The sequence below is a fragment of the Rhinoderma darwinii genome, chromosome 1, assembly GCF_050947455.1.
Source record: "Rhinoderma darwinii isolate aRhiDar2 chromosome 1, aRhiDar2.hap1, whole genome shotgun sequence".
Taxonomy (NCBI): Eukaryota; Metazoa; Chordata; class Amphibia; order Anura; family Rhinodermatidae; genus Rhinoderma; species Rhinoderma darwinii.
In genome coordinates, this window is record NC_134687.1 from 333,447,001 (window position 1) to 333,458,772 (window position 11,772).

Below are 11,772 nucleotides of genomic sequence, written 5' to 3' on the forward strand. Positions count from 1 at the left end.
AAGTGTCCTGTCTCCTATATAAGGAGATCGGCGGTGTAATGTAGGTGACAGTAATGCTTTTTATTTAGAAAGACGATCTATTTTAAACCACTTTATGAGCGATTTTTAGCTTTATGCTAACCAAGTGGGCGTTGTACAGAGGAGTGTATGACACTGACCAATCAGTGACCAATCAGCGTCATACACTTCCCTCCATTCATTTACACTGCACTAGCGATATAGTTATATCGTTATGTGCAGCCACATACACAAAGACTAACATTACTGCAGTGTCCTGATAATGAATATACATTACCATCCAGCCTGGACGTCATGTGTATTCAGAATCTGTCATTTCAAATGAGATTACGCTTGCCTTGCTGGAATCTCACAGAAAAGATTCAGAAGTGTCAGGATTCTGAGTACACATGACGTCCAGGCTGGATTTCATGTGTATTCATTATCAGGACACTGTAGTAATGTTAGGGCTTGTGTATGTAGCTGCACATAGTGATATAACTATATCGCTGTTTGCTGTGTAAATGAATGGAGAGGAGTGCATGATGCTGATTGGTCAGCGTCATACACTCCTCTGTACAACGCCTACTTGGTCTAAAGTAAAACACGCCCACTTGGGCATTAAGAAACTTATTAGCATAAAGCTATAATCGCTCATAATGTGGTAAAAATAGATTGTTTTTCTAAATAAAAACCACTGTTGTTACCTACATTATAGCGCCGATCTCCTTATGTAGGAGATAGGGCACTTATAATGTGGTGACAGAGCCTCTTTAAGCGTTCTGGAGGAGTAGAGTCGATGCCGTCATATTGAGCCTGCTCTGCTATTGGCTATCCCAAACGCTAGTAACTGTATGCTATCCAATCAGAATCGCTGATATGTTAATCACATATCAGCGATTCTAATTGGATAGCATACAGTTACTGACGGCAGAGGCTGGGCTGCATGTAATAACCGAACCGAAAAAAACGAAATGGGAAAATTACGTCGGTTATCTGCGCTGATTTTCGGTTTCGGTTAATTTTTTATTAATTGCCCAGCCGTACCTACAATCCTCGCACGCAGTAGGGTACAAAATGAGTTCCACAAGAAATTGCATCTCCATTATATTTAATTCTTAAAAACAAATATTTTCGATTGAAGGCATCATATTCTCCAAAGATAAAACGTCCGAAATATAACTCATTCTAATGAACTATTATTTTCCCATTCCTGGGGGTCCCGGTTTTGGACATTACAGGGGAATGTCATGGGCATGGATTGTTGATAACCGCTGTGACATATTTATCAATGTCAAATGACAGCATGCACGCCAAGTCAGACCTGGAGCAGAGTTTGCGCCTGTTTCGGAACAGTCCTTAGTATTTCAGATAATTATCCTAAACATATTAGAGGAGATATATCAAAACGGGTCCAAAAGTAAAAGTGGAGTAGTTACTCTTGGCAACAAATCAGATTTCACCTATTATTTTTGAGAGAGACCCTTTGGAAAAACGAAATTGCAACTTGATTGGTTGCCAAGGGCAATTACTTTACTTTTTCCTCTGCACCTGTTTTGATAAATCTCCCCCATAGTGCCCTCCAAGTGTTCATGGTGGCATTTGTGGCTGGCATTCTTAATAACTTAATATTGCTATCAAATAAATGTTTCCATTATCTAATTGACCGCGTTTTTCCTGTCTTGTATCTATTTCCGTCTTTTATACATCCTCTCAGCAACCTCACACTACCATAGCAGAAATATTACAGCACAGCTCATTTAGCTACAGTAATACCGACTAATGAACTGTAGAGGGAGCCATCGCGCAACTTGTATGTACGTGACGTCAGTGTTGTGCGCCGTAGCGACTGAGTGTCCTCTGGAAGGCACCGAAGTGTCACTTCATAAGAGGGCACTGAATTTGGGGTATCGGCTATGTCGGTCAGTCCAGTAGATGCGCAGCTCCGGCAGCAACAGCTGAGAGGGCTCCGTAGGAAATGGCTGAAAGATCAGGAGTTGAGCCCTCGGGAGCCCGTCTTACCGGAGAAAAAGCTGAATGCGGTGGACAGGTTCTGGGCCAACTTTCTACAGAAGAACTCTCTGTGGCGGAAATACGTGCGTGAGATTAGTAGTGGCTGCGGAGGGGGATGGGTTCATTTTGGTGCCAATACTGAGGAGGGAATGTCTCCTGCCCATATATGAAAGGGGGTGGACAGCTATTTGGCCCTACCTTGCTATAATATGCCCTGTTCGTTCAACTGAGGGTTACCCTTATAGAACCATTGTATTAAAACTGCCGTTTGTTACAGGTGGCACATTTATGATGGCCCACGATTGCCATTGTAGTAAGTGGGCATGGCTTTCCAGTGGCAGCGACCTGACGTTGTTCACAGCTGTGCTTGATGTTTTTTTTTTCTTCCTTTCGTTCACAGACTTTCAGGACATATAATGTTGGCGTACAAGCCGTTACAAAACTTCTGATACCCGCTTGGATTGTTCATTACTTTGTCAAGTACCACCTTGAGGTAATGGGCTTTGTTGACCCTGGTTTTATTCACCCAGTATTTTTCTATATGCTCCATCAGATGAAGGGTGTATTCTCAATAGACACTGAAACGATGTAAAAGTCATGTCCATGTATGAGTAGATTTTCTGCAGAGACTGCTGCTCCTGTGCCATTGATCTGAATGGGGCTGGAATAAATCCATGCAGTTCAATATTCAAGTGGGAATGAAGCCAGTGATCTATAATCTGGGATGAAGTATGTTACGTACAACATGGCGTAGTTTTTTTTTGCTTTTGGGTGGCAGAGGTAGTAAAGACTGTTTACAGTGTGAAGTAAAACGTTTACATGAAAAAAAACTTGTATACATGCCGCATTCCTGTAAAATCCCTAAAATGTACAGTTGGTATGAATAACATATGTGCTGCGGGACAGAGCCACATGTAAACAATTGCGGTGGTCACATGATGTATCTGTATCCATAGCAGATTTGTACAAGCTATTTCTTAAAGAGAACCTTTCATCTCCCCATACATGTGCAGCATGTATGGGGAGAGCTGCACAAGCCCTGTGGCACTTAAAAAAAATAATAAATAAAATTCTACCTCTCTCCGTTATTTAGATATCGGTGCCGCTATATTTGGCGCCCGATATTTAATTCGCCCCCTGAACAGTCAACGGGGCGTGTACTGTCAAGGGGGCGTGTTACTATGGCTGTGACACTGTCCAATCAGATATGGAGAGAGATATAGAGCGAGAGAGAGCGCGCTCTCTCTCCAGCTTTGAAGATCAGTCTTTGGGGGAGTCTCTCTGCTACGGACAGTGTAAGCGCTCCCCAGCTCTTTTAACACTGTCCGTAGCAGAGACACGCCCCCTTGCCAGTTCGGCAGAAGACTGATCTTCAAAGCTGAAGAGTGAGTGAGAGAGCATGCGCGCACACTCTCTCTCGTCGCTTTTGCTGTAACACTGTCCATATCTGATTGGACAGTGTCACAGCCATAGTAACACGCCCTGTTGACTGTTCAGGGGGTTATTTAAATATCGGGCGCCAAATATAACGGCACCGATGTCTAAATAACGGAGGGAGGTAGAAAAAAAATGTGAAGTGCCCCAGAGTTTGTGCTGCCCTCCCCATTACATGCTGCACAAGTATGGGGAGGTGAAAGCGCAGTTACTCTTTAAAGAGAACCTATCAGAAAACTTTTGATATGTCATAGAAACCTATCAAGTGTCTATCAGTTATGGTCCGGGTGCTGAGACCCTCACCATCGCCAAAACGAAGAGAGAGAACAGCTCCGCAAAATGCCCTGCACCTTGGGCTGTGATTGGCGCTCTTTGTCAACTTAAAGACAGGCTCACGTAAAGCTTACAAGGAGCTCCGATCACTGAGCACTTCTGCCGCTTCGTTTTAGCGATGGTGAGGGTCTCCGGACCCCCACCGATCAAAACTTCTGATATGTTTCTATGACATATCAAAAGTTTTCTGAAAGTGCAGTTACTCTTGAACTGGCACTTGTATAGGTCTGCGTAGGTTGGGGACACAGTGGTCACGAGCTACATCTTGGGATCGCTGCCTCCATCTCTGCAGCCACAATTAGTTTACGTGCTCCTCTGTCCCGCAGCGCATGTTACTGATTGGGCAGGGGAAGCCGAACTTAAGAAAAGATTAATTGTCCTATTTGTTAAAGCAGTTGCTTCTAATATAAAGGATTGCTATTTATTTTCCTTAAAACTTCTAATCTAATTAAACTAATCCATGTATGTTGATTTGTTTCAGACTAGTCCTTATGGTGTTGTTTATCAAAAACCTCGGCTGTACCCTGTGAGTATTCCATGCTGTTCACTTAGTCAGATGTGTCTCATGTCGTTCTTTCGAGAAAGCATATATATCTATGTAAACAAGCACACATTAAAGGGAAGCTCCACTTCAGGTTACCATTGGTTATATAGTCCGCAAATGTAAAATGAAGCATCTTGGTAATATATATTCATTGTTTTTTATTCTTCGTTTTTTCCTCCACCTTCTAAAAGGCCAAACGTATTTATTTTTGTGTCGATAGAACCGTATGAGGGCTTGCTTTTCTGCGGGACAAGTTGTAGAGTTTCACGGCACCATTTATTGTACAATATAATGTATTAGAAAACTGGAAAAAGTCTTGTTGGGATGGGGACATAAACAGCCATTCCTTCGTTGTTCTTTGGGTTTCGCTTTTACGGCATTCATGGTATGGTAAAAATTAAATGTTAACTTTATTCTGCGGGTCAATATGAGATACCAAATTTTTATAGTTTGTTTTTTTTCCTATGTTTTACAAATTTTACAAGAAAATAAATTTTTGTTAAAATTTTGTGTTTGGTCGCCATATTCTGAGAGCCATAACGTTTTTTGTTTTATTTTTCTTTTTTCGTCGATTAAGCGGTATGAGGGCTTATTTTTTTTATATTTTTTGCAGGGTGAGCTGTAGTCTTGGTATTGGTTCCGTTTTGGGGTACATGAGTTGTTTTTTTATCACTCTTTATTCCATTTTTTTTGTGGAAGATGAAGTGACCGAAAAAAACAGCATTGCGGGGGGCTGATGCAGCGTCACAGGCAGATGCCTCCCTGTTTCGAACGGCTTAGATGCCGCGGTGGTTTTTTACTGCGGTATCTAAGGGGTTAAACCAGTGTGGTCCCGCTTGATACACTGAAGTCTATGGAGCGGGCTCAGCCCATGAGCCCACTACGTACTCCCTCTGCCGTATATATATGGCGGATGTCGGGAAGGGGTTAACTAGCTGTTGCTGATGGATCTATGGTTGTAATAATTGGAGTTGTTGGTCAGATCGATCTAGTTAAGCATACCGTATGTTAAAGGGGCTATCCGGGTTATTAAAACTAACGGCCCATCTTTAACCCCTTAGTGACCACCAATACGCCTTTTCATGGCGGTCACTAAGGGGCCTTAGGCTAGGCCGTCGCCTTTTCGCGGTGTCAGGCTGGAGCCGGGGCTCGGCTGTCTGATGACAGCTGGGCTCCTGCTCCAACGCCTGCGAGCGAAGTTTACTTAGATCGCGGCTGTTTAACCAATAGCGACCGCGACATTTAACTTGTTTACGGAGGGAGGGAGCTCCCTCTCACCTATCGGCGGCCCGCAAATGCAATCGCGGGCCTCCCATGGGGTGCCATGGCAGCCGGGTGCCTGAAAAAAGACCCCCAGCTCTGCCCTTTGTATAAGCCTATTAGGACGTGCCCGAGGCACGTCCTAATAGAATGCCGGTCAGATTTACACTGACAGGCAATAATGCTTTGGTATACTAAGTATACCAAAGCATTATAGCAGTGATCTAAAGACCGCATGGTAAAGTCCCCTGGTGGGACTAAAAAAAATAAGTAATTCATGTGAAATAAAAATTACAGTAAAAAAAATCTATTTTTTTCCATTAAAAAGTGGTTTTATTTAGTAAAAGTGCAAAAAATAAATAAAAGTACAGATATATGGTATCGCCGCAACCGTAATGACTCAAACAATAAAATTAATATGTAATTTAAACAGCAAGGTGAACACCGTAAAGAAAAACTGAAAAAACAATGGCAAAATTGCTATTTTTTTTTTCCATTGTCCCCCAAAAAAGTCGTCATAAATGTTAATCAAGAAGTTCCATGTACCCCAAAACAGTACCAATCAAAACTACGTCTCGTCCTGCAAAAAACAAGCTAAAAAAATCACTACATTGACGGAAAGATAAAAAAAATTATATTACGACTCTTGGAAAGCGAGGACGCAAAAACAAATCATTTTAGTTCAAAAGCGTTTTTATTGTGCAAAAGTCATAAAACATAAAAAAACTCTATATATGTGGTATCGCTGTGATCGTACCGACCCATAGAATAAAGGTAACATGTTGTTTACGCCGCACAGGGAACGGCGTCAATTTAAAATGCATAGAACAATGGTGGAATATCAGGGGTTTTTTTCTATTCCCCCACAAAAAAAGTTAATAAAAGTTCATCAAAAAAAATGTACCCCAAAATGGTGCCATTAAAAAGTACAACTAATCCCGCAAAAAACAAGTCCTCATACAGCTATGTCTACGGAAAAATAAAGTTATAGCTCTTTGAATGCGACTATAGAAAAACGAAAAAAATAGCTTGGTCATTAGGGCCTAAATAGGCTGGTCACTAAGGGGTTAAAGAGAACTTTTCCCCTGCCCATACATGTGCAGTTGAGTGCAGCATGTAATGGGCAGGGCTTCAGAAACACTGTCTCACTTTACGTTATTTTCCTATCTTCCTCCGTTATTTACATGTTAGTGCCGTTATATTTGGCGCCCGATTATGTAAATAAGCCCCTGAACTTTCAATGGGGCATTTCTATCGAACTAAATGGCAAGGGGGTGTTATACTCTTCACTCTGACACTGTCCAATCAGCTACGGACAGGGTCAGGGCGGCTTGCGCTGTGTTCCCTCCGCGAGAACACACACTGACTGAGAGAGCGCTCTCTGCAGAACCACCAGTCTGTGTGTGTCCTCGTGGGAGGGAACACAGCGCAAGCCGCCCTGACACTGTCTGTAGCTGATTGGACAGTGTCAGAGCGGAGAGTATAACACCCCCTTGCCATTTAGTTATAGAAACGCCCCATTGACAGTTCAGGGGCTTATTTACATATCGGGCGCTAAATATAACGACACCGATATGTAAATAACGGAGGCAGATAGGAAAAAAAAATGTAAAGTGGGACAGTGTTTGTGAAGCCCTGTCTATTACATCCTGCACTCACTGCACATGTATGGGCAGGGGAAAGGCTCTCTAAGATAGGCAATCAATATTAGATCGGTCGGAATCCGACTCTGGGCCCCCCCCGCCAATCAGCTGTTTGGAGGGGCCGCGCCGCTTGTAAGAGCGCCACAGCCTCTTTATTGTTTACATGGTTATCCATTCATGCTTGCATGCGCCGTTACATTTGTAGCCACTGTGCAAGGTATTGCACCGCTGTCCCATTTAACTAATAGGATGTTCATGGTGTAAGCTGTGCTGGGTACTCGCACAATCCATAAATAGAGGAAAATTAGAGCCATAATACAATCTGTCAACAGCAGTTAGTTTTCAGTAAAATCAATAATTAAAAACTTTACGCTTAAATTATATTTGACCTAATTTAACCCTTTCATGACAAAGGGTCATTGATGCCCCTGTGTTCAGGTCAAATTTTCCATTTCTGATATTCACTTCTCTTTTTTACTTTGTTTTTTTACAAGACTTATGAGGCTTTTATTCTCTAGATTAGTTTAATTAATAACAATGTTTTTAATTTTTATTATGAGTAGACAAATCACTAAAAATGTGGGAAAAAAACTTTTGTAATTCTTTTTTATATATATATTTTTTTCTCTAATAAATTATATATATATAATCACACAATTCTATATCGCTCACACATACTGTCACCCTGGATCGCTGTGAGCGGATAAGAGGGCTATAAGGCTATATTCACACGATGTGGAAGAAAAGGGCAGTTAACGGATCAACTGTCAGTTTTTCATGGCTTTTTTTGCATCGATGTGACTCTAAATTTGGATCCCTTTTCCGACCGTCTGACTGTTTTTTTTTCACCGACCTTTGCCATCCATTTTTGACGTTAAAAATAAATAAATAAAAAAAAAATTGATGAATTTTAGTAGTTCGTATATTTATTTTTTTTTGTCGCAGCCACCTGAAAACACCACGGTGCCCATGTAGATAGTGACGCAATACCACTGTAGGTAGTGCCAGTGCCTACATATAGTGCCATAGTTCTCATGGTGCCACACAGTGCCCATGCAGATAGTGCCACTCTGCCTGTATGTATCAACACCCCCTTCCTTTAAATGGCACCTCTGTAGCTCCCTGTAGGACCGGAATCCATCTGGCCGGAGAGTCCGCTCCTAGAGGGAGCCCCTGATGACTGTCCATATATGAACAGTACAAACAAAAAGAGTTGGTCAGCTCCTCCTAAAACATGAAATGGATATGCAGGTGCAAATCTGCCGTGACTAATGTATTACCAGTAACAAGAAAATGCAGATGCACACCGCAGGCGCTAAGATATATATATATATATATATATATATATATATATATATATATATATATATATATATACTTATTGTTTATTATGCATTTTTATTATTTTTATTGCATTACTGCTATAGTTATGTTAGTAAATTTGAGGTTCTTAGTGCTCAGTTTGATCAAAATGTGCGAGCCCACCTGCCACGTTGTTACTGGTCATATATGAACAGTGACGTTAGGGGCTAACTCTAAAACCGGAATCCGCTGCCTCATTGTCGGCAGCTCTGTGGCCGAGGATCTCGCTCCAGGAGTAGCCTCTGATGTCACTTTCCATATATGGATAGTGATGTCCGGGACTTCTCCAGGAGCAGAATCCCCGGCACAGAGCGATCTGACACCGGGGATTCCCTCCCCTAGAGAGAGCTGCTGACGTCACTGTCCATATATGGATAGTGATGCCAGGGGCTTCTCCAGTAGCAAGATCCCCGGTCAGAGTGTCGGCCGGGGATTCCGCTCCTAGAGAAAGCCCCTGACGATGGACAGTGACGACAGGGGCTCTCTCTGGAAGCGGAATCCCTGGCACAGAGCGATCTCACACCGGGGATTCCGCTCCTAGTGGGAGTTTAGGTGGCGCTATCTACAGGGGGGGGCACTATTTACAGCAGGATGGAGAGACGTCGGGGGCTCCCTCTAGGAGGGGAATCCCGCTAGTAGAGGGAGCTTAGGTAGCGCTATATGCAGGGGGTTTTGCGCTATCTACTAGCAGCACTGCACTCATTAAACCCCTTCAAGGCTGTCCACGTTTATACACATTGCAACTGCACCGGGCATCGGCAGTTGGAATGTATTGGCAGCAGTGAAGGGGTTAAAAGTGTATAAATCTTGCCCTTTACTTTGTAAATATTTGCTTTCTTTGCTGAGATTACCCTGGGGTACTACCACTGCACATTGTGTCAGAGAACAGTAAAAGAAATGATAAATCGAAAGTATTTTGGTCTGTGGGGGGTAATCATTTATTTCAGGGCATTTGGCTGTAATGGAGGGAGGGCCCCTTCTCAGGAAACCCCCTGTCAATTTGCCAGGTTATAGAGATGCTACAAAAAGTGGTTCTCTCTCTGGAGGACCTGGATTGTTGCACATTCATTTAATCTCGCTGACCGCTTCTCCAGAGATTATACGTGGGAGCATTGCTAAGACCATCAACAATCGCCACATTGTTAGGGGACTTTTTACAATGAGGAGCTGTTCAAACCGCTTTTAAAGTCTATGTGCACCTTTGAAAACTTGACCTGTTATCATATCTAAGTTATCAACTCAGATGTGATCGGTAACCGCTCGATCCTTTTTTTTTTTTTTTTTCCCCGCGAGCGGTAAAACTGCCTCGCGGGAAAAAGAAGCGACATGCCCTGTCTTCGGGTGTTTACACCTCTGACCTCCCATTGACTTCAATGGGAGGCAGAGAAAGTGTATTTCGCAGCGTTTTATGCCCGCGGCGCTCAATGGCCGTGGGAGAAAAACGCCGCGAAAATCGGAGTGCGGGGAGAGGAAAATCTGCCTCAAACGTCCAAACTGAATTTTGAGGCAGAAATTCCGCCTGCAAAGAACTCCGTGTGCACATAGCCTTAGGGTCCAAAGGCTGTAGATTTTAGTACATACAAAGAAGAAGCAGTAAGGGTGTGTTCACACGCTGAGTCAAAAACGGCCGAAAATTATGGAGCTGTTTTCAGAGAAAACAGCCTCTGATTTTCAGGCGTTTTTGAAGCTGAAAATGAAGCTTCTTTTGAGGCTTTTCAGGTGTTTTTTGAGGCGTTTTTCATAGTGTTCAATGGAAAATCAGCACCAAAAAAAAACGCGTCAAGAAGTGACATGCTACTTCTTTTTACGCTCCGTTTTTTAAAAACCGAGGCATAAAAAGACGCCCCGTATGAACTAAATGCTGTTTTTCCCATTGATTTCAATGGGCAGATGTTTGTAGGTGTTCAGCTTCCATTTTTCAGGCGTTTTTCGAGGCGTAAACGCCCCAAAATATGCTTGAAAACACTGCGTGTGAACATACCCTTACTGATGTCTTGGAAGCTTCTTGCAGATCTTACAGCTACCCCTGATCAAGCGGAAAGTGAGTGACTTTTAACATCACAAACCTTGTATTCTAAGGCCCTGGTCACATGGTGGAATCTTTGTGGCGGAACCGGCCGCAAAATTTCACCTTCCATTCATTTCAATGGGAGTCAGACGCTTCTTTTTCTCGCTAGTTGATTTTTTATTTATTTTTTTACTTTTTCAGCTTGTGAAAAACAGAAGCGTCCTGCCCGATCTTTGGGCGGATTCCCCCTGAACCTCCCATTGAAGTCAATGGGAGGAGGAATCTTACTGCCAACGGTAGGAATAATTCAGCGGCGGATTATGCGGCAGTACTCTCCATGCAAAATCCGCCGTGTGAATTGACCCGTACACTGTTTGTTTTTGATTTGCTTGATGTATGAGCAGAAATACTGTACCTGTAGATCCCTTTTATTTGATCTATGTATCGTCTTGTCTGTTTTTTCTTTTTAGGGTGATATCATCCAAGAAACTGGACAGGTTGTCCCACCCTTTGAGGAACCAAGCAGTGGTCATCACCACTAAACAGGCGCTTTAACCGTTGTAATAATCTCGTTTCCAAAACCTATGTAAACAAAAAACTTTAATGTTATCATAAAATATACATCTGTAATACAACTGCAATCTTATTCTTTTTCTTCATCCAGTTTGAAACTGTTGTAGAGATTATATATTTGAACATATGGATATTCCACCTTATCCAAGCTGCTGTAATTGATTATTACTATATTCTAGTTTGACTCATCTAATGGGTTATCAGTGACTTGCAATAATAAAAAGAAAAAAAACTATTGGCTGATTCCGCAGCAAAAATCTTGAGACAAATTACAGTACAATACATGTGACTATGGTTTCAAAATGCCATCCACAAGTGACTGAAAAACACACGGAATTCAGGTCATGGTGCAGGGTTTTTAAATCCAACGCGTGTGAATTATGTTGCAGAATTGCTGCGGATTTCACCCTTTGCAAAACATGAGTGTTATACTCTTCTGCGTCTGAATGTACCCAAAGATATCCTAATGTTAGAAAATGAATATTGTTTTGCATGCAAATAGTAATTTGACAGTAATTTAAAGCGTACAACCGCTTTCATTGAAAAATGATTACAGTGCAGGAGTGTGCCCTATAATAGTTTTTATAAATCACTTGTATTCGTGA

At 42.2% G+C, this 11,772-nt stretch overlaps 1 protein-coding gene across 1 annotated transcript; it reads left to right on the forward strand.

Annotated features, from left to right (window-relative positions):
* Positions 1-1,805: 1,805 nt before the first annotated feature.
* On the forward strand, positions 1,806-11,229 carry NDUFB6 (NADH:ubiquinone oxidoreductase subunit B6). Its single transcript, XM_075851676.1, has 4 exons — positions 1,806-2,093; positions 2,411-2,503; positions 4,259-4,303; positions 11,065-11,229. The coding sequence occupies exons 1-4, from the start codon at positions 1,914-1,916 to the stop codon at positions 11,134-11,136; spliced, it is 390 nt and encodes a 129-aa protein (XP_075707791.1). The 5' UTR covers positions 1,806-1,913; the 3' UTR covers positions 11,137-11,229.
* Positions 11,230-11,772: the final 543 nt, after the last annotated feature.